The following is a 21,514-nucleotide window of genomic DNA, read 5'->3' as shown; positions in this document are numbered from 1 at the left end:
TATATAATCAAAATCTAAATGATTTAAAAACATCTTCATCGATTTGTTACTAATGTATCAGGCAATATCTAATCTAAGAAAATGAAAGGAAGTCCTGCCTACATTTAGGCATTAATTGCCTACTCTCTATGCTACCCCTAGAAAGATTTTAACCAAAACTTGGGCATCCTCCAGACATTTGCAATGTAAAATCACGTCCCTCTTTTGCATCATTAGGTGGTGGCAAGGCCTCAAACTTCTCAAATGTCAGGTCAAATCCAAGAATTTGACGTCGAATAATACCCGAATATAAATATATCACATCCCAATAAAGGACGAAGAAAAGATTATAGAAAGAGGGAAGATTTGTATTTTCTTTTCCAAGTATTAGATTTCAGTGAATAGATCTCAACGGTGGCTTCTGATAAATCTACCCAATTTATAACACAAACAAATCTTATGGGTTTGTAATCATCATAAGAATGATTATACTCGAATCCGAAATTGTCCCCCATACCCTTGTCTCAGGGACAAGAGAGGGGAAGAATGATTATACTGGGTTTCCATAACATAAGAGTTTTCGTTGGCATAGCTAAGCACAGCAAGCCGTTGCAAGAACCTATAAGTTCAAGACAATGTTTTCACTTCTTCTCTGGATATATCAGAGGAGAATCAAGCTTGGACGCTGTTTTCTCATGTGCTTCGTAGGTCATTGATCGAAGAGAATAAGTCACTGCATATTATTGGATTTGTTCTCTTTAACGTGATTGAGGTGCATCCTAACGAAGCTAGGACTTGTAAGTAAAGTGCTCCGAGATGTGGAAAGACATCGAAAATGCCCTATAAATTTACAAGATGATGTAAGTTTAAATAATAATATGTAATCGGTGCCTGATTACCTGCAGTGTGCTCTAATCTAACGAATAAGAAATTGTTGTCAAATTGTACTTGAATATCATTTCTTTTTTATCAATTTCATGTTCTATAATTTTTTCAACTTGTTAAGATTCTAAGATTTCAACTTGAAAATCTGGAGCTCAAATATTGAAAAAGGTTTATCATGAGCTCCAACATTGAAAAAGGAATAAGATTTATTAAGACGAGAGATGACTATCTCTTGTGTTTTTCATTCATTAATGTCACAATCTATCAAACTTAATACGGTGGCTGGAAATCATTTTTTTTAGACTAATGTCACTTTCCTTTAAAACATTCTTATAACTGAAGTTACTAAATACTATAATACTAATAATAATAATAATAAAAACTCTTTTGGTTTACAATTTAGCCAATGAATTTATAAACCGAAAAATTTAAAGCTGTTGAACCTGAAATCTCATTAAAACATTTTTCAATACATCTTAATCTCTCCTTCCTCATGGTTATCCTATAAATGACCATTTTCTAGGAAAATTAATTCTTGCAGCAGTACCAAAGTAGTCTGCCAACCAAACGAGAGACATCGTTCTTCCTTGAGTCGCAATGGCAAGTTTCAATAGTTATGTTGTTTTTGGAGTTTTAGTTATTATGGCAAGTGGAGCGGTCATGGCTCGTGATGTTGATCCCATCAAGGCAAACAACTGTGAAACTAAGATGACATTACATTGCGTCAATGAAGTTTTTACAAGTATATTCAAGACCGGAATTGTTACGGATAATTGTTGCATTGAGCTGATAGGACTTGGTAAATTTTGTCATGATGCATTAATCAAGAAAACTCTTGAAAATCCTCTATTTAAGAATAATGATACATCGGTGATCTTATCAAGAGGTGCACAAGTATGGAATAAGTGTACTTTAGTTAGCAAAGATGTTTCGCCCTCTCCTTCTCCTTATTAGGAAGGTTGAAAATTAAGTTTTATCAATAAATATTAAAAAAATATTACCTTTGTGATTTGCAATATTGTATCCTATGCTATTAAAGAAGTCATGATCCTAAACTTTTGATTCCAGCGCATTCATTGGGTTTTCAGGATTTGGAATGAGAAATCTTCTATAAACATTTCCTGCTACTTGCCTTTCCGAAGAATCAACACTCTCCACACAAACGGTGTCGGATATAGGAAATGTAGCTTGTTGCCTTGTCATCAACATCAGAAGAAGACACCTCTTGGAACTCATGCTCACCTTTAATAAACATATTAATTATAGGATTATCTATTTAATGTGGGATTTATCCAAGGGCTGCAAGTAAAAGTAAATCCTACTTTAGCCTGCATTTGTAATTGACAAATCATGTTCATTCTATCAACCCTAATTTTGCTCGACATTGGCATGAAAAGAAATAGTGAATTGCTAGGGCATTTCCTAAAAAGATTTGGTCCCAAGGTACTTTACTCCTAAAGAGTTTCCATGAATTTCGTGGTTTTTATTCTGTTTTAAGAATTCTCAAGTAACGGCATTTGAGTATATCATTTAATGATAAGTATTTGTATTTTTCATTTAAAAAGTTGAGTTCTGATCTTTTTATTCAAATTAAAAGAAAGAGAATCTCTGAAGAATATTAGACAATGACCAATATTTTAGCCAGGTTTTGGAAATCCAACTCTATTAGGGACAGAAAGAGACCAGTTCATATGGGCAACTAAATTAAGGAATAAAGAAGAATTCAAAAGGTAAAAAGAAAAGATAGCCTAATTAAAACTAGATTACGATGTAATCTACACATTCTGTTTCATATTTTCTTCAAAAGATAGAGTTGGAAGAAATGATAAAAAGTTGGTCGTTCAGTGCCTAGGCGGAATCATATATTAATCAAAGAGTTTGATCGGCTACCCATCCATGGAGGGTGGGGGTCCCTTTTCCCAAGGGTAAGGGTGGAGCACAAGATCTTCACAAAGAAGAAGGTTAAACTCTAGCTCTTTGAGGCATCCGTTGGCAACATTCGACCACTTTAGTGCCCCTCTTGGTTACAAGACCACGTTACCGAGCTCGGCACTTATACAACTCATGCCCATCCTTAAAAAAAATATTAATTATTGGATTATCCATTTAATGTGGGACTTTTTTCTGAGGACTGCAACTAAAAGCAAATCCCACTTCACCTTGCATTTGTAATTGGCAAATCATGTTCAGTCTATCAACCTTAATTTGGCTCGACAGTCGTTCAAAAGAAATAAAACGATAGCGGCCTCTAGGAGTGAACAATTTTCAATTTTTAATCAAATTAACTGAAAACGATTTGATTATGAGATTAAATTTTACTTCTTATTTGAGTTTTTATTATCATATAGAGGCGGGAAAATATGCAAAAAATCATACCAGAGCATTTGCATTCGTCACTAAGACAAATTTCAATGTATATTAATTGTTTAATTGCAATAAGTGTACAAAAAATATAAATTCAATGCTATTTCGTTACAACAAAACATAAAATTACCATGATGTCTTTCTTTTCCCTTTTCCTTTTGTAGGCAGAAGAAAAGAATATGAGACATCAAGGCCTTGTTGAGATCGGCTAACTCATTGTGATTGATTAAGTACAATATTTGTGAAGATAAAAAAAGCTTCAGATGGTTTAGAAAAAGTCACATGATGATTAGCTCCTTTTACAGTCATGAAATTCAATAAATTGTCGTACGAGTACATCCAACCTCCACCCTATCCATTAATCAGACAAATTAATATGATATTGATTAAGAAGAAAATGATAAATAAATAATTAAGTAAAATACAAATGGAGAAACCAAAAACCTTGTTTTCATGATTCCAGGCTTCATCTTTTGTCAAATTCAAATTCATATCCTTGGCTAACTTGTTAACATGGTTTAAGGTTCCAATGGTTGGCACTATAGCATCTTGGTCTCCACTGTAACATGATATTGGATGAAAAGATAAAAGAAAATAACGTAAATAAGTCAGCCACGTAATTTCTGTTTAATATATTTACTAAAACTTGTTTTAGTCTCAAGTAAGAAACATATTATACATATATATAATGCAAACCTGAATATTGTAATAGGGATAGATTGTTGGAGAATCTTTTTCAATGCAGGCAGCATGTCAATGTCTTTATCAGCATCACTATATTTAAGACCACTTTTCCTAGTAGATTATGAAGATTTTAAAAAGAAAAACAAAGAGTATAAACATTAGTTACAGGTCACTGGACGAGATCCTAATGTGCAAAATTTTCTAAATAAGAGAACTTACTCAAAACAACCCTTCCATTGGTACCCTAAATTGGTTCGATTCCCATGAAAAGCTTTTTGAACTTCCGGAATGTTGAAATAGAAATCTGCCCTAAAAGGAATGCACATATCTACTTCAAAACTAACCTTCGTAACCTGTAGCAGCAGAGAAAATGATTAATATATAAATTATAAATAAAAGAAAAGCGAATACGTTTCATAATAATACACAGAGAAACAACATGAATACCTCCTTTCCTAACACAAGGTCTTCCCATTTTTCATCACAAGGGTCTCGAAGAACATCAAAGCGTCTTGCCTTAGCTACATTCGTGGAAGATACAATAAAAGCAGCCATTTCGGCTTTATCCATGGCTTGTTGGCATGGTTCAGACCATTTGGTAGCATTATTGGAATAGTTGTCTTCGTCAATTCCATTGCATTCTTTCAAGATTTGTTGGTGTAAGTTAATATTAATCATCCCACGTGACCAAAAGAAATCATATACTGCAAGAGTGTCTAGCTTATTACGAAGAAGTGGATTCCCCAACTATTTAAAGATAAAAAGAAAAAAAAGACCTAAAATTGTCAGAAAAATATTTCTTTGAGACAACTAATTACGCAAAAGGACTTAAGAGTGGTTAGATCAAGATATTTCTTACTGCCAATCCTTTGATGTTGAACTTGGAACTGTTTGATTGGTTGTTATTGTAATCGAGCAAGGAATTAGCGAAATTGGGTATGAAGTGCCCTGAGAAAAATTAACACTTTTATAAGTGAAATGAAATTTATATATAAAAGGTTACGACATGCAAACCGAAAAGAAACATATTTTTTAGGGGTCATAATTTCTATTCAATTTTCATGAACAGCGAATTAATTCTTCATCAAATTCTAAACTAAATGAAACTACAACGAACTTTTTTGACTTTCAGATGGAAAAATGAAATGATTATTTTTCGAACCTGCATAGCTTGATCCGCCAAGATATAAATCTCTAGACTTAAAATTCGGGTGCTTTTCAAACCATTGGAGTATGAATGTAAGCAAGTCTTTATCTATAAAATACAATGAAGGAAAATTTTATTAAATATTGACACAAAAAAAGAAAATAAGGAAATTATTGGGTTGAACATGAGCTTACTAGTACTATCATCTCCAACTTCGTAGTCCCTGCTTGTGTTTGAGTAGGACCATCCCACTCCAATAGGGGAATCAACAAATAGGAGATTTGTCACTAAAATATGTGAATAGCAAAAGTCAATAGCTATTGAAACAAGTCTATACGTCAAGTTCTAAGTTACAAGCATAATATCAACCTTTGATCCAAGAATATGGATTTCTTTGAAGACCATGAGCATTAGCTGTAGTAATGAAAGGACCAACACTTAAAAATCCATCTCCAACTGAACCACAGCCTGGTCCTGAACATATAATCAATTTTAAACTTTTTCTTGTCATTTGTCAATACATTAAAAAATATTGCTACCTAACATGGATTCATAAGTTTGAAATAAAAACCAAACAAAATTAAGGAGCAATACAAAAGCCTAACCTCCCGTTAGCCAAATAGTGAGAGGTAGATTCATTGGATCTTTTTCAGCTTCAACAAAATAATAGAACAGACTTCTACCGGCCTTTGCATCAATGTCAATGTAGCCAGAAAATTGTCTAAAAGTAACATTTGGTTGTCCGGGCAATTTTTCGATTAGATCATTCATGGGAAATCCATTAACACCGCCAAACGCGAACAGGAAAAGGCCAAGAAGGAATATCCTGTTATCCATTGACAATAGATTGAGATCTTAGAATAAGAGAAGAACAGAGATTGCAAATATTTGCTTATTTTTATTGAGTAATCTACAATTCCATTGAAAATATATATATAGTGGTTTCAATTTTCTTTTTTTGTTTCTAAGTAAACAAAATCTCGTTGGAACAATACCCTGGCTTCCAAGGGTAATAACAACTTTTATTTTCTTTTGAGACAAGTAATTTTGATGTTACTATAGCTTATTTAAGTGTTCAGTGGTTTAGTTTGTTGCAACAAATCAATGTCAGATATGGAGGAATACAGCACTTACAACATCACTTTTTATGAGAAAAAGATGATAGCTCGAGAAAGGAAATATAAATGGAGTGACAACCTATTTAGAATCGAGAATCTTTCTTTTTGGTTTTCTAAATATAAGAGGTGGCTTGACTTAGAAATACAAGAACCACTTGTTTGTTTTTTATGACGAGATATGTTTCCTAAAATTATCAATTGAAGTTCTTACTTAATAATTGAATACAACGAGATTTATTTACTTTTCTTTTCTCGAAGGGTAAGGGACTAGCCCATTAATTGTGTAAATCGTTTCTTTTCAACAACTAGTTTAACTTCGTCAAGTTTTGGCCCATTTAATTGTTATTAATATTCTCAACGATCCAACAAAATATGCATATTCAGTTGCCAGTTTCCATATCATTTTCTGCATGAAGCTCAACTTTAGTCCATCTTCTGTACAACGCAATGAACAATAGGGCACCAGCTTGGCAGGAGAGACCGCATATTAAGCCCATCCACAAACCCTAAAGAACAATAAAGCATAAAGGGAATCCTAAGGAAGATTAATTAACTTGATAAGACTCCCTGAAAAGATCAAAAGCTCGGGTGTCATTGAGCCAGATTTCTTTATAATTGAAGAGCTGTTACTAAAGAAATCAGCCCAAATATTATGAGCAAATGCTAAAGCAAGGACAACTGCAAGAGCGAGGATGATGGAAAGCTTGAGTGTGACAGCCGTGGCATTCTTAGCCCGCGTACGATGTCCAGCTCCCAACTCATTTGAAACCCTTGTGCTGTAAAATATTTTTGCTTTTCTCAGTATGTAAAATCTTTGAGATCAATAAACAAATGGGAGAAGATACTCAACAAACTAACCTTGCTGCAGCACTATGGCCTTAAGTTATCATGTAGGCAATATCCTTTTTGAAAAAAAAAAAAAGAATCATGTAAGCAATAGCTTCAAAAAATTCACCATGTCAACTTTCAAAATGATTAAAATTGACGGAATATGTAACACGGACTCTTCAATTTATCTCAACTTATTTGTATCCGACAGTTTTTGAATACTTTATTATTCATACGGGGTATTGACACTTGTATCTACAAAATTAATGTAAAAATTTGTCAAAAACATGATGTATCCTTATGTAATACCCGTCCATGTAACAGAATATAGTCAATACATATTTGAAAACTATAGTGCCAAGCTTTACCACATTGCAATCAATGAAGTAGTTACATCTGAATTAGGCATCAAGCCAGCTAACAACACAAGAAGCTTAGAAACATGAGAGAAAGACTTATAATTGGCTAGCTCGAATATTGAAAAATGTTAATCTCGAGCTCAAATATTGAAAAGGGAATGGATTCATTCATATTTGCTGCATTAAATTCACAAACTATCAAACTTAATATGGTGGCCAGAAATTTTTTTTTTTTTTTAGACTAATGTAACTCTCCTTTAAAACGTTTTGATAACTGAAGAATTATTGAATGCTATACTAATAAAAAAACTCTTCTGCTTGAAAATTTAACGAATTAATTCATAAAACAAAAACTTTAATGCTATTGAACCTGAAATCTCTTTAAAACGTTTTTAAATACATCTTAGTCCCTCCTTCCTCATGGTAATCCTATAAATAAACATTTTCTAGGCAAACTAATTCTTGCACCAGTACCAAAGTATTCTGCCAACCAAAACGAGAGACATCAATTACTCCTTGAGTCGCAATGGCAAGTTTCAATAGTTATGTTGCTTTTGGAGTTTTGGTTATTATGGCAAGTGGAGCGGTCATGGCTCGTGATGTTGATCCCATCAAGGCAAATAACTGTGAAACTAAGATGACATTGCGTTGTGTCAATGAAGTTTTTGCAAGTATATTCAAGACCGGACTTGTTACGGATCATTGTTGCATTGAGCTGATAGGACTCGGTAAATTTTGTCATGATGCATTAATCAAGAAAACTCTTGAAAATCCTCTATTTAAGAATAATGATACATCGGTGATCTTATCAAGAGGTGCACAAGTATGGAATAAGTGCACTTTAGTTAAAAAAGCTGTTTCGCCCTCTCCTTCTCCATATTAGGAAGGTTGAAAATTTAGTTTTATCAATAAATATTAAAAAAATATTACCTTTGTGATTTGCAATATTGTATCCTATGGTATTAAAGAAATCATGATCCTAAACTTTTGATTTCAACGCATTTGTTGGGTTTTCAGGATTTGGAATGAGAAATCTTCGAAGAGCGGAGACATTAATGTTACATAACAAAATATTTTAATAAATTATAACAAAGCGATAACATATCATACAGTGGCTTCCATTTTTTTGGGCTTGTTTTAGAAGCGTTTCATATATACTGTCTTTTTATAGGGGCGATTATGCCACAAAAGGGTTTGTGTCGTGTACGATTTTGATTAGGGTTAAATTTCGATTTCATATTTCAACATTGACTTTTGTTATGAATTGTGGATTTGAATTTTGAGTCGAGATGAGAACCAGATTATTCATGATGATTTTTATTAATTTTATTGATGGAAAAATCAATGGAATTCCATAAGTAATTAATTACCTCATCATCGATAAAATTCATAAGTAAATTCAATAGTTTTCTACGGATTGATACTATAATTACCGACCGATTAGTCTACTTGTCCAACTATTTTTTTGCCTTTGTCAACGAAAATTTTCGTTGAAAATTTAAAATTTTTATTGATGAAATTTTTTAATTTTTCAACCATTGGCGTTGCTTACTACATTTTGCACAAACCTTTTCTATGGAATTTTGTTGCAAAAAGTCAATTTTTTTGCAGGGCTAAAATTGGATTAATCATTTAAAAAGGTCTTACTCTAATTTAATTTTAAATATATAAAAATGACATCATGATTTGAACAAAAATACCATTATATGTATGGAAATTTGACTTTTTCCTACAGAAAATTTCGTCAGAAACAATCAGCTTCTTTGTAATATTAAAATATGTGATTACTTATAAAAAGTGGCCTTAATTTAATTTAATTTTAAAATTTACAAGAGTGACCCTAAAAAAAGTGAGTTGTCTACAAATATTATTGTATAAGCAACGGCGAGTTACTCATGTTTTCGGAGAAGTGAATAGAAAGGTTGATCAGCTTGCAAAGGGTGGAATTGGCAGACGTGATGAATTACAACAAGTTCTGATGCCAACGGTGAACAGCAACGCAGAGGATTAATGTATGGTGATTTGACAAATCTTTAGAGGAGTCCTCAAATTTTGTAAAAGCGGTTCAAAGTGATAAAAGCGTATAGGGATCTGTTAAGGCTAATCGGATGCATATTCAAAATTCAAGAGTTGAATATGGAAAAAAGTCCATTATTCATTAGAGTTCTATGCAGGAAGGAAATTGAAAGAGAGCAGGACACATAAAACGTCCAAATAATAATAATTCAAAAAAGCTGTATACAATCTGGCTGCCGCATGATGCACGGTGCTTTTGGACATGTGGAAGACTATAATGAAATTGATTTGCCTTTATCCAAAAAGGAATAACATGGAAAGTAAATTTTTTTTTTTTTGAATTTTTATTGATAAAATAAATTATTAACCCTCTCAAGGAGAAGGAGTGGGCGAAACATCCTCGCCAACTGGAGTACACTTCTTCCATACCTGAGCTGCCCTTGATAAGATTACTGATGTATCGTTATTTTTAAAAAGAGGATTTTGAAGAGTTTTCTTCACCAAGGCATTATGGCAAAGCTGACCAAGTCCTATAAGTTCATGACAACAATCATCAGAAACAGTTCCGGTCTTGAATATACTGGCGAAAACCTCAATAACACAATGCGTTGTCATCTTAGTTTCACAATTGTTTGCTTTGATCGGATCAACATCACGAGCCATGACCGCTCCACTTGTCATAATAACCAAAACACCGAAAGCAATATAAATGTTGAAACTCGCCATTACACTCAAGGAATACTAACTTCTCTTGTTTTGATTGTTGGCAGAATACTTTTGTACTGCTGCAAGAACTGATTTGCCAAGAAAATGTTCATTTATAGGGTCAAGGGAGGGAAGACGTTATAAAAATCTTTAAAACATTTCAGCTTTAATAGCATTTGTAAGTATTCCACTTGATCAGGTACTAATGGGCAAAAACTCTTAATTATGTTCGTTTCTTAAGAATTTCAATTGTATTTGTTTCTTCTAGAATGTGTGGATGAGATTTATAATCTAATTTTATTAGATTATCCTTTCTTCAACTATTTGCTCATTCTCCATATATAACTCTTCCTTCTTTTTTCTTTCTTAATTTAATGTGTTCATTGTTCTTCCTAAGAAAGACCGACAACAACTATATAATAATAAAGCAGCCACAGCCACTTTAAGGGGATTCCAAAGCTCCATCCTTAGACCAGAGCATAATGCATTTTGCTTGCTGCGGTCAACAATTTTATTGCCATCAGCTTACAAAATGAACAAGTCCCACTCACATCCACCTTTTGGTTTTCAAAGGAACCAGAACTTGGCAGAGATTATGATAAATGTCTTAAATCTTGTCATCTTTTAATGATTGTACTGAGAATTCCACATTTTAATTGAATTCTATTGATATGCTCATCTTGCACTGCAAATTATATAATTTATCACTTGGGAGCAAAATAACATAGGCCTATGAGACAATAACAAAAACTTCCTCCTTATCATGATGCGTACCTGGGTGCAAGCAAACTATAAGAAACCAAAACATTGGATGCTTATAAAAAAGGATATGAAAAGAAACCAAATTTGCTGCAAAAACAAGTGGTCTCGATCTTCATAATGTTAAATCATTATTTGTACAATATATAATCAAAATCTAAATGATTTAAAAACATCTTCATCGATTTGTTACTAATGTATCAGGCAATATCTAATCTAAGAAAATGAAAGGAAGTCCTGCCTACATTTAGGCATTAATTGCCTACTCTCTATGCTACCCCTAGAAAGATTTTAACCAAAACTTGGGCATCCTCCAGACATTTGCAATGTAAAATCACGTCCCTCTTTTGCATCATTAGGTGGTGGCAAGGCCTCAAACTTCTCAAATGTCAGGTCAAATCCAAGAATTTGACGTCGAATAATACCCGAATATAAATATATCACATCCCAATAAAGGACGAAGAAAAGATTATAGAAAGAGGGAAGATTTGTATTTTCTTTTCCAAGTATTAGATTTCAGTGAATAGATCTCAACGGTGGCTTCTGATAAATCTACCCAATTTATAACACAAACAAATCTTATGGGTTTGTAATCATCATAAGAATGATTATACTCGAATCCGAAATTGTCCCCCATACCCTTGTCTCAGGGACAAGAGAGGGGAAGAATGATTATACTGGGTTTCCATAACATAAGAGTTTTCGTTGGCATAGCTAAGCACAGCAAGCCGTTGCAAGAACCTATAAGTTCAAGACAATGTTTTCACTTCTTCTCTGGATATATCAGAGGAGAATCAAGCTTGGACGCTGTTTTCTCATGTGCTTCGTAGGTCATTGATCGAAGAGAATAAGTCACTGCATATTATTGGATTTGTTCTCTTTAACGTGATTGAGGTGCATCCTAACGAAGCTAGGACTTGTAAGTAAAGTGCTCCGAGATGTGGAAAGACATCGAAAATGCCCTATAAATTTACAAGATGATGTAAGTTTAAATAATAATATGTAATCGGTGCCTGATTACCTGCAGTGTGCTCTAATCTAACGAATAAGAAATTGTTGTCAAATTGTACTTGAATATCATTTCTTTTTTATCAATTTCATGTTCTATAATTTTTTCAACTTGTTAAGATTCTAAGATTTCAACTTGAAAATCTGGAGCTCAAATATTGAAAAAGGTTTATCATGAGCTCCAACATTGAAAAAGGAATAAGATTTATTAAGACGAGAGATGACTATCTCTTGTGTTTTTCATTCATTAATGTCACAATCTATCAAACTTAATACGGTGGCTGGAAATCATTTTTTTTAGACTAATGTCACTTTCCTTTAAAACATTCTTATAACTGAAGTTACTAAATACTATAATACTAATAATAATAATAATAAAAACTCTTTTGGTTTACAATTTAGCCAATGAATTTATAAACCGAAAAATTTAAAGCTGTTGAACCTGAAATCTCATTAAAACATTTTTCAATACATCTTAATCTCTCCTTCCTCATGGTTATCCTATAAATGACCATTTTCTAGGAAAATTAATTCTTGCAGCAGTACCAAAGTAGTCTGCCAACCAAACGAGAGACATCGTTCTTCCTTGAGTCGCAATGGCAAGTTTCAATAGTTATGTTGTTTTTGGAGTTTTAGTTATTATGGCAAGTGGAGCGGTCATGGCTCGTGATGTTGATCCCATCAAGGCAAACAACTGTGAAACTAAGATGACATTACATTGCGTCAATGAAGTTTTTACAAGTATATTCAAGACCGGAATTGTTACGGATAATTGTTGCATTGAGCTGATAGGACTTGGTAAATTTTGTCATGATGCATTAATCAAGAAAACTCTTGAAAATCCTCTATTTAAGAATAATGATACATCGGTGATCTTATCAAGAGGTGCACAAGTATGGAATAAGTGTACTTTAGTTAGCAAAGATGTTTCGCCCTCTCCTTCTCCTTATTAGGAAGGTTGAAAATTAAGTTTTATCAATAAATATTAAAAAAATATTACCTTTGTGATTTGCAATATTGTATCCTATGCTATTAAAGAAGTCATGATCCTAAACTTTTGATTCCAGCGCATTCATTGGGTTTTCAGGATTTGGAATGAGAAATCTTCTATAAACATTTCCTGCTACTTGCCTTTCCGAAGAATCAACACTCTCCACACAAACGGTGTCGGATATAGGAAATGTAGCTTGTTGCCTTGTCATCAACATCAGAAGAAGACACCTCTTGGAACTCATGCTCACCTTTAATAAACATATTAATTATAGGATTATCTATTTAATGTGGGATTTATCCAAGGGCTGCAAGTAAAAGTAAATCCTACTTTAGCCTGCATTTGTAATTGACAAATCATGTTCATTCTATCAACCCTAATTTTGCTCGACATTGGCATGAAAAGAAATAGTGAATTGCTAGGGCATTTCCTAAAAAGATTTGGTCCCAAGGTACTTTACTCCTAAAGAGTTTCCATGAATTTCGTGGTTTTTATTCTGTTTTAAGAATTCTCAAGTAACGGCATTTGAGTATATCATTTAATGACAAGTATTTGTATTTTTCATTTAAAAAGTTGAGTTCTGATCTTTTTATTCAAATTAAAAGAAAGAGAATCTCTGAAGAATATTAGACAATGACCAATATTTTAGCCAGGTTTTGGAAATCCAACTCTATTAGGGACAGAAAGAGACCAGTTCATATGGGCAACTAAATTAAGGAATAAAGAAGAATTCAAAAGGTAAAAAGAAAAGATAGCCTAATTAAAACTAGATTACGATGTAATCTACACATTCTGTTTCATATTTTCTTCAAAAGATAGAGTTGGAAGAAATGATAAAAAGTTGGTCGTTCAGTGCCTAGGCGGAATCATATATTAATCAAAGAGTTTGATCGGCTACCCATCCATGGAGGGTGGGGGTCCCTTTTCCCAAGGGTAAGGGTGGAGCACAAGATCTTCACAAAGAAGAAGGTTAAACTCTAGCTCTTTGAGGCATCCGTTGGCAACATTCGACCACTTTAGTGCCCCTCTTGGTTACAAGACCACGTTACCGAGCTCGGCACTTATACAACTCATGCCCATCCTTAAAAAAAATATTAATTATTGGATTATCCATTTAATGTGGGACTTTTTTCTGAGGACTGCAACTAAAAGCAAATCCCACTTCACCTTGCATTTGTAATTGGCAAATCATGTTCAGTCTATCAACCTTAATTTGGCTCGACAGTCGTTCAAAAGAAATAAAACGATAGCGGCCTCTAGGAGTGAACAATTTTCAATTTTTAATCAAATTAACTGAAAACGATTTGATTATGAGATTAAATTTTACTTCTTATTTGAGTTTTTATTATCATATAGAGGCGGGAAAATATGCAAAAAATCATACCAGAGCATTTGCATTCGTCACTAAGACAAATTTCAATGTATATTAATTGTTTAATTGCAATAAGTGTACAAAAAATATAAATTCAATGCTATTTCGTTACAACAAAACATAAAATTACCATGATGTCTTTCTTTTCCCTTTTCCTTTTGTAGGCAGAAGAAAAGAATATGAGACATCAAGGCCTTGTTGAGATCGGCTAACTCATTGTGATTGATTAAGTACAATATTTGTGAAGATAAACAAAGCTTCAGATGGTTTAGAAAAAGTCACATGATGATTAGCTCCTTTTACAGTCATGAAATTCAATAAATTGTCGTACGAGTACATCCAACCTCCACCCTATCCATTAATCAGACAAATTAATATGATATTGATTAAGAAGAAAATGATAAATAAATAATTAAGTAAAATACAAATGGAGAAACCAAAAACCTTGTTTTCATGATTCCAGGCTTCATCTTTTGTCAAATTCAAATTCATATCCTTGGCTAACTTGTTAACATGGTTTAAGGTTCCAATGGTTGGCACTATAGCATCTTGGTCTCCACTGTAACATGATATTGGATGAAAAGATAAAAGAAAATAACGTAAATAAGTCAGCCACGTAATTTCTGTTTAATATATTTACTAAAACTTGTTTTAGTCTCAAGTAAGAAACATATTATACATATATATAATGCAAACCTGAATATTGTAATAGGGATAGATTGTTGGAGAATCTTTTTCAATGCAGGCAGCATGTCAATGTCTTTATCAGCATCACTATATTTAAGACCACTTTTCCTAGTAGATTATGAAGATTTTAAAAAGAAAAACAAAGAGTATAAACATTAGTTACAGGTCACTGGACGAGATCCTAATGTGCAAAATTTTCTAAATAAGAGAACTTACTCAAAACAACCCTTCCATTGGTACCCTAAATTGGTTCGATTCCCATGAAAAGCTTTTTGAACTTCCGGAATGTTGAAATAGAAATCTGCCCTAAAAGGAATGCACATATCTACTTCAAAACTAACCTTCGTAACCTGTAGCAGCAGAGAAAATGATTAATATATAAATTATAAATAAAAGAAAAGCGAATACGTTTCATAATAATACACAGAGAAACAACATGAATACCTCCTTTCCTAACACAAGGTCTTCCCATTTTTCATCACAAGGGTCTCGAAGAACATCAAAGCGTCTTGCCTTAGCTACATTCGTGGAAGATACAATAAAAGCAGCCATTTCGGCTTTATCCATGGCTTGTTGGCATGGTTCAGACCATTTGGTAGCATTATTGGAATAGTTGTCTTCGTCAATTCCATTGCATTCTTTCAAGATTTGTTGGTGTAAGTTAATATTAATCATCCCACGTGACCAAAAGAAATCATATACTGCAAGAGTGTCTAGCTTATTACGAAGAAGTGGATTCCCCAACTATTTAAAGATAAAAAGAAAAAAAAGACCTAAAATTGTCAGAAAAATATTTCTTTGAGACAACTAATTACGCAAAAGGACTTAAGAGTGGTTAGATCAAGATATTTCTTACTGCCAATCCTTTGATGTTGAACTTGGAACTGTTTGATTGGTTGTTATTGTAATCGAGCAAGGAATTAGCGAAATTGGGTATGAAGTGCCCTGAGAAAAATTAACACTTTTATAAGTGAAATGAAATTTATATATAAAAGGTTACCACATGCAAACCGAAAAGAAACATATTTTTTAGGGGTCATAATTTCTATTCAATTTTCATGAACGGCGAATTAATTCTTCATCAAATTCTAAACTAAATGAAACTACAACGAACTTTTTTGACTTTCAGATGGAAAAATGAAATGATTATTTTTCGAACCTGCATAGCTTGATCCGCCAAGATATAAATCTCTAGACTTAAAATTCGGGTGCTTTTCAAACCATTGGAGTATGAATGTAAGCAAGTCTTTATCTATAAAATACAATGAAGGAAAATTTTATTAAATATTGACACAAAAAAAGAAAATAAGGAAATTATTGGGTTGAACATGAGCTTACTAGTACTATCATCTCCAACTTCGTAGTCCCTGCTTGTGTTTGAGTAGGACCATCCCACTCCAATAGGGGAATCAACAAATAGGAGATTTGTCACTAAAATATGTGAATAGCAAAAGTCAATAGCTATTGAAACAAATCTATACGTCAAGTTCTAAGTTACAAGCATAATATCAACCTTTGATCCAAGAATATGGATTTCTTTGAAGACCATGAGCATTAGCTGTAGTAATGAAAGGACCAACACTTAAAAATCCATCTCCAACTGAACCACAGCCTGGTCCTGAACATATAATCAATTTTAAACTTTTTCTTGTCATTTGTCAATACATTAAAAAATATTGCTACCTAACATGGATTCATAAGTTTGAAATAAAAACCAAACAAAATTAAGGAGCAATACAAAAGCCTAACCTCCCGTTAGCCAAACAGTGAGAGGTAGATTCATTGGATCTTTTTCAGCTTCAACAAAATAATAGAACAGACTTCTACCGGCCTTTGCATCAATGTCAATGTAGCCAGAAAATTGTCTAAAAGTAACATTTGGTTGTCCGGGCAATTTTTCGATTAGATCATTCATGGGAAATCCATTAACACCGCCAAACGCGAACAGGAAAAGGCCAAGAAGGAATATCCTGTTATCCATTGACAATAGATTGAGATCTTAGAATAAGAGAAGAACAGAGATTGCAAATATTTGCTTATTTTTATTGAGTAATCTACAATTCCATTGAAAATATATATATAGTGGTTTCAATTTTCTTTTTTTGTTTCTAAGTAAACAAAATCTCGTTGGAACAATACCCTGGCTTCCAAGGGTAATAACAACTTTTATTTTCTTTTGAGACAAGTAATTTTGATGTTACTATAGCTTATTTAAGTGTTCAGTGGTTTAGTTTGTTGCAACAAATCAATGTCAGATATGGAGGAATACAGCACTTACAACATCACTTTTTATGAGAAAAAGATGATAGCTCGAGAAAGGAAATATAAATGGAGTGACAACCTATTTAGAATCGAGAATCTTTCTTTTTGGTTTTCTAAATATAAGAGGTGGCTTGACTTAGAAATACAAGAACCACTTGTTTGTTTTTTATGACGAGATATGTTTCCTAAAATTATCAATTGAAGTTCTTACTTAATAATTGAATACAACGAGATTTATTTACTTTTCTTTTCTCGAAGGGTAAGGGACTAGCCCATTAATTGTGTAAATCGTTTCTTTTCAACAACTAGTTTAACTTCGTCAAGTTTTGGCCCATTTAATTGTTATTAATATTCTCAACGATCCAACAAAATATGCATATTCAGTTGCCAGTTTCCATATCATTTTCTGCATGAAGCTCAACTTTAGTCCATCTTCTGTACAACGCAATGAACAATAGGGCACCAGCTTGGCAGGAGAGACCGCATATTAAGCCCATCCACAAACCCTAAAGAACAATAAAGCATAAAGGGAATCCTAAGGAAGATTAATTAACTTGATAAGACTCCCTGAAAAGATCAAAAGCTCGGGTGTCATTGAGCCAGATTTCTTTATAATTGAAGAGCTGTTACTAAAGAAATCAGCCCAAATATTATGAGCAAATGCTAAAGCAAGGACAACTGCAAGAGCGAGGATGATGGAAAGCTTGAGTGTGACAGCCGTGGCATTCTTAGCCCGCGTACGATGTCCAGCTCCCAACTCATTTGAAACCCTTGTGCTGTAAAATATTTTTGCTTTTCTCAGTATGTAAAATCTTTGAGATCAATAAACAAATGGGAGAAGATACTCAACAAACTAACCTTGCTGCAGCACTATGGCCTTAAGTTATCATGTAGGCAATATCCTTTTTGAAAAAAAAAAAAAGAATCATGTAAGCAATAGCTTCAAAAAATTCACCATGTCAACTTTCAAAATGATTAAAATTGACGGAATATGTAACACGGACTCTTCAATTTATCTCAACTTATTTGTATCCGACAGTTTTTGAATACTTTATTATTCATACGGGGTATTGACACTTGTATCTACAAAATTAATGTAAAAATTTGTCAAAAACATGATGTATCCTTATGTAATACCCGTCCATGTAACAGAATATAGTCAATACATATTTGAAAACTATAGTGCCAAGCTTTACCACATTGCAATCAATGAAGTAGTTACATCTGAATTAGGCATCAAGCCAGCTAACAACACAAGAAGCTTAGAAACATGAGAGAAAGACTTATAATTGGCTAGCTCGAATATTGAAAAATGTTAATCTCGAGCTCAAATATTGAAAAGGGAATGGATTCATTCATATTTGCTGCATTAAATTCACAAACTATCAAACTTAATATGGTGGCCAGAAATTTTTTTTTTTTTTTAGACTAATGTAACTCTCCTTTAAAACGTTTTGATAACTGAAGAATTATTGAATGCTATACTAATAAAAAAACTCTTCTGCTTGAAAATTTAACGAATTAATTCATAAAACAAAAACTTTAATGCTATTGAACCTGAAATCTCTTTAAAACGTTTTTAAATACATCTTAGTCCCTCCTTCCTCATGGTTATCCTATAAATAAACATTTTCTAGGCAAACTAATTCTTGCAGCAGTACCAAAGTATTCTGCCAACCAAAACGAGAGACATCAATTACTCCTTGAGTCGCAATGGCAAGTTTCAATAGTTATGTTGCTTTTGGAGTTTTGGTTATTATGGCAAGTGGAGCGGTCATGGCTCGTGATGTTGATCCCATCAAGGCAAATAACTGTGAAACTAAGATGACATTGCGTTGTGTCAATGAAGTTTTTGCAAGTATATTCAAGACCGGACTTGTTACGGATCATTGTTGCATTGAGCTGATAGGACTCGGTAAATTTTGTCATGATGCATTAATCAAGAAAACTCTTGAAAATCCTCTATTTAAGAATAATGATACATCGGTGATCTTATCAAGAGGTGCACAAGTATGGAATAAGTGCACTTTAGTTAAAAAAGCTGTTTCGCCCTCTCCTTCTCCATATTAGGAAGGTTGAAAATTTAGTTTTATCAATAAATATTAAAAAAATATTACCTTTGTGATTTGCAATATTGTATCCTATGGTATTAAAGAAATCATGATCCTAAACTTTTGATTTCAACGCATTTGTTGGGTTTTCAGGATTTGGAATGAGAAATCTTCGAAGAGCGGAGACATTAATGTTACATAACAAAATATTTTAATAAATTATAACAAAGCGATAACATATCATACAGTGGCTTCCATTTTTTTGGGCTTGTTTTAGAAGCGTTTCATATATACTGTCTTTTTATAGGGGCGATTATGCCACAAAAGGGTTTGTGTCGTGTACGATTTTGATTAGGGTTAAATTTCGATTTCATATTTCAACATTGACTTTTGTTATGAATTGTGGATTTGAATTTTGAGTCGAGATGAGAACCAGATTATTCATGATGATTTTTATTAATTTTATTGATGGAAAAATCAATGGAATTCCATAAGTAATTAATTACCTCATCATCGATAAAATTCATAAGTAAATTCAATAGTTTTCTACGGATTGATACTATAATTACCGACCGATTAGTCTACTTGTCCAACTATTTTTTTGCCTTTGTCAACGAAAATTTTCGTTGAAAATTTAAAATTTTTATTGATGAAATTTTTTAATTTTTCAACCATTGGCGTTGCTTACTACATTTTGCACAAACCTTTTCTATGGAATTTTGTTGCAAAAAGTCAATTTTTTTGCAGGGCTAAAATTGGATTAATCATTTAAAAAGGTCTTACTCTAATTTAATTTTAAATATATAAAAATGACATCATGATTTGAACAAAAATACCATTATATGTATGGAAATTTGACTTTTTCCTACAGAAAATTTCGTCAGAAACAATCAGCTTCTTTGTAATATTAAAATATGTGATTACTTATAAAAAGTGGCCTTAATTTAATTTAATTTTAAAATTTACAAGAGTGACCCTAAAAAAAGTGAGTTGTCTACAAATATTATTGTATAAGCAACGGCGAGTTACTCATGTTTTCGGAGAAGTGAATAGAAAGGTTGATCAGCTTGCAAAGGGTGGAATTGGCAGACGTGATGAATTACAACAAGTTCTGATGCCAACGGTGAACAGCAACGCAGAGGATTAATGTATGGTGATTTGACAAATCTTTAGAGGAGTCCTCAAATTTTGTAAAAGCGGTTCAAAGTGATAAAAGCGTATAGGGATCTGTTAAGGCTAATCGGATGCATATTCAAAATTCAAGAGTTGAATATGGAAAAAAGTCCATTATTCATTAGAGTTCTATGCAGGAAGGAAATTGAAAGAGAGCAGGACACATAAAACGTCCAAATAATAATAATTCAAAAAAGCTGTATACAATCTGGCTGCCGCATGATGCACGGTGCTTTTGGACATGTGGAAGACTATAATGAAATTGATTTGCCTTTATCCAAAAAGGAATAACATGGAAAGTAAATTTTTTTTTTTTTGAATTTTTATTGATAAAATAAATTATTAACCCTCTCAAGGAGAAGGAGTGGGCGAAACATCCTCGCCAACTGGAGTACACTTCTTCCATACCTGAGCTGCCCTTGATAAGATTACTGATGTATCGTTATTTTTAAAAAGAGGATTTTGAAGAGTTTTCTTCACCAAGGCATTATGGCAAAGCTGACCAAGTCCTATAAGTTCATGACAACAATCATCAGAAACAGTTCCGGTCTTGAATATACTGGCGAAAACCTCAATAACACAATGCGTTGTCATCTTAGTTTCACAATTGTTTGCTTTGATCGGATCAACATCACGAGCCATGACCGCTCCACTTGTCATAATAACCAAAACACCGAAAGCAATATAAATGTTGAAACTCGCCATTACACTCAAGGAATACTAACTTCTCTTGTTTTGATTGTTGGCAGAATACTTTTGTACTGCTGCAAGAACTGATTTGCCAAGAAAATGTTCATTTATAGGGTCAAGGGAGGGAAGACGTTATAAAAATCTTTAAAACATTTCAGCTTTAATAGCATTTGTAAGTATTCCACTTGATCAGGTACTAATGGGCAAAAACTCTTAATTATGTTCGTTTCTTAAGAATTTCAATTGTATTTGTTTCTTCTAGAATGTGTGGATGAGATTTATAATCTAATTTTATTAGATTATCCTTTCTTCAACTATTTGCTCATTCTCCATATATAACTCTTCCTTCTTTTTTCTTTCTTAATTTAATGTGTTCATTGTTCTTCCTAAGAAAGACCGACAACAACTATATAATAATAAAGCAGCCACAGCCACT

General features: G+C 32.9%; 6 protein-coding genes across 6 annotated transcripts; 2 read left to right on the top strand and 4 right to left on the bottom strand.

Moving 5' to 3' along the window:
* The first annotated feature begins 1,461 nt into the window (after positions 1–1,461).
* On the top strand, positions 1,462–1,818 carry LOC148761511 (protein DOWN-REGULATED IN DIF1 11-like). The gene has a single exon (XM_088808624.1). The coding sequence runs from the start codon at positions 1,462–1,464 to the stop codon at positions 1,816–1,818; it is 357 nt and encodes a 118-aa protein (XP_088664750.1).
* Positions 1,819–3,441: 1,623 nt separating this feature from the next.
* On the bottom strand, positions 3,442–5,896 carry LOC148761510 (serine carboxypeptidase-like 44). The gene is made up of 10 exons (XM_088808505.1): positions 5,665–5,896; positions 5,429–5,533; positions 5,254–5,346; positions 5,075–5,167; positions 4,772–4,860; positions 4,360–4,659; positions 4,132–4,265; positions 3,925–4,023; positions 3,673–3,787; positions 3,442–3,579 (listed from the first exon to the last, which is right to left on the bottom strand). The coding sequence occupies exons 1-10, from the start codon at positions 5,894–5,896 to the stop codon at positions 3,442–3,444; spliced, it is 1,398 nt and encodes a 465-aa protein (XP_088664631.1).
* Positions 5,897–9,752: 3,856 nt separating this feature from the next.
* Positions 9,753–10,106, bottom strand: LOC148761509 (protein DOWN-REGULATED IN DIF1 11-like). The gene has a single exon (XM_088808623.1). It carries the CDS (start codon positions 10,104–10,106, stop codon positions 9,753–9,755), a length of 354 nt encoding a protein of 117 aa, XP_088664749.1.
* Positions 10,107–12,448: 2,342 nt separating this feature from the next.
* LOC148761508 (protein DOWN-REGULATED IN DIF1 11-like) lies at positions 12,449–12,805 on the top strand. The gene has a single exon (XM_088808622.1). The coding sequence runs from the start codon at positions 12,449–12,451 to the stop codon at positions 12,803–12,805; it is 357 nt and encodes a 118-aa protein (XP_088664748.1).
* Positions 12,806–14,428: 1,623 nt separating this feature from the next.
* Positions 14,429–16,883, bottom strand: LOC148761507 (serine carboxypeptidase-like 44). The gene is made up of 10 exons (XM_088808495.1): positions 16,652–16,883; positions 16,416–16,520; positions 16,241–16,333; positions 16,062–16,154; positions 15,759–15,847; positions 15,347–15,646; positions 15,119–15,252; positions 14,912–15,010; positions 14,660–14,774; positions 14,429–14,566 (listed from the first exon to the last, which is right to left on the bottom strand). Exons 1-10 carry the CDS (start codon positions 16,881–16,883, stop codon positions 14,429–14,431), a joined length of 1,398 nt encoding a protein of 465 aa, XP_088664621.1.
* Positions 16,884–20,739: 3,856 nt separating this feature from the next.
* LOC18593964 (protein DOWN-REGULATED IN DIF1 11-like) lies at positions 20,740–21,093 on the bottom strand. The gene has a single exon (XM_018124239.2). The coding sequence runs from the start codon at positions 21,091–21,093 to the stop codon at positions 20,740–20,742; it is 354 nt and encodes a 117-aa protein (XP_017979728.2).
* Between the last annotated feature and the right edge of the window lie 421 nt (positions 21,094–21,514).

Source organism: Theobroma cacao, chromosome 7 (assembly GCF_053813885.1).
Source record: "Theobroma cacao isolate CCN51 chromosome 7, ASM5381388v1, whole genome shotgun sequence".
NCBI lineage: Eukaryota > Viridiplantae > Streptophyta > Magnoliopsida > Malvales > Malvaceae > Theobroma > Theobroma cacao.
Note: the sequence above shows the minus strand (reverse complement) of the source record. Positions and strands in the feature narration are given on the sequence as shown.

Coding starts and splice junctions, on each gene's coding strand:
- LOC148761511 (XM_088808624.1), top strand. CDS start 1,462: ATGGCAAGTTTCAATAGTTATGTTGTTTTTGGAGTTTTAGTTATTATG.
- LOC148761510 (XM_088808505.1), bottom strand. CDS start 5,896: ATGGATAACAGGATATTCCTTCTTGGCCTTTTCCTGTTCGCGTTTGGC. Junction 5,347..5,428: donor TCCATATTCTTGGATCAAAG/GTTGATATTATG, acceptor CACATATTTTAG/TGACAAATCTCCTATTTGTT. Junction 4,266..4,359: donor ACCTTGTGTTAGGAAAGGAG/GTATTCATGTTG, acceptor CTGCTGCTACAG/GTTACGAAGGTTAGTTTTGA.
- LOC148761509 (XM_088808623.1), bottom strand. CDS start 10,106: ATGGCGAGTTTCAACATTTATATTGCTTTCGGTGTTTTGGTTATTATG.
- LOC148761508 (XM_088808622.1), top strand. CDS start 12,449: ATGGCAAGTTTCAATAGTTATGTTGTTTTTGGAGTTTTAGTTATTATG.
- LOC148761507 (XM_088808495.1), bottom strand. CDS start 16,883: ATGGATAACAGGATATTCCTTCTTGGCCTTTTCCTGTTCGCGTTTGGC. Junction 15,848..16,061: donor TGGCGGATCAAGCTATGCAG/GTTCGAAAAATA, acceptor AATTTTTCTCAG/GGCACTTCATACCCAATTTC. Junction 15,253..15,346: donor ACCTTGTGTTAGGAAAGGAG/GTATTCATGTTG, acceptor CTGCTGCTACAG/GTTACGAAGGTTAGTTTTGA.
- LOC18593964 (XM_018124239.2), bottom strand. CDS start 21,093: ATGGCGAGTTTCAACATTTATATTGCTTTCGGTGTTTTGGTTATTATG.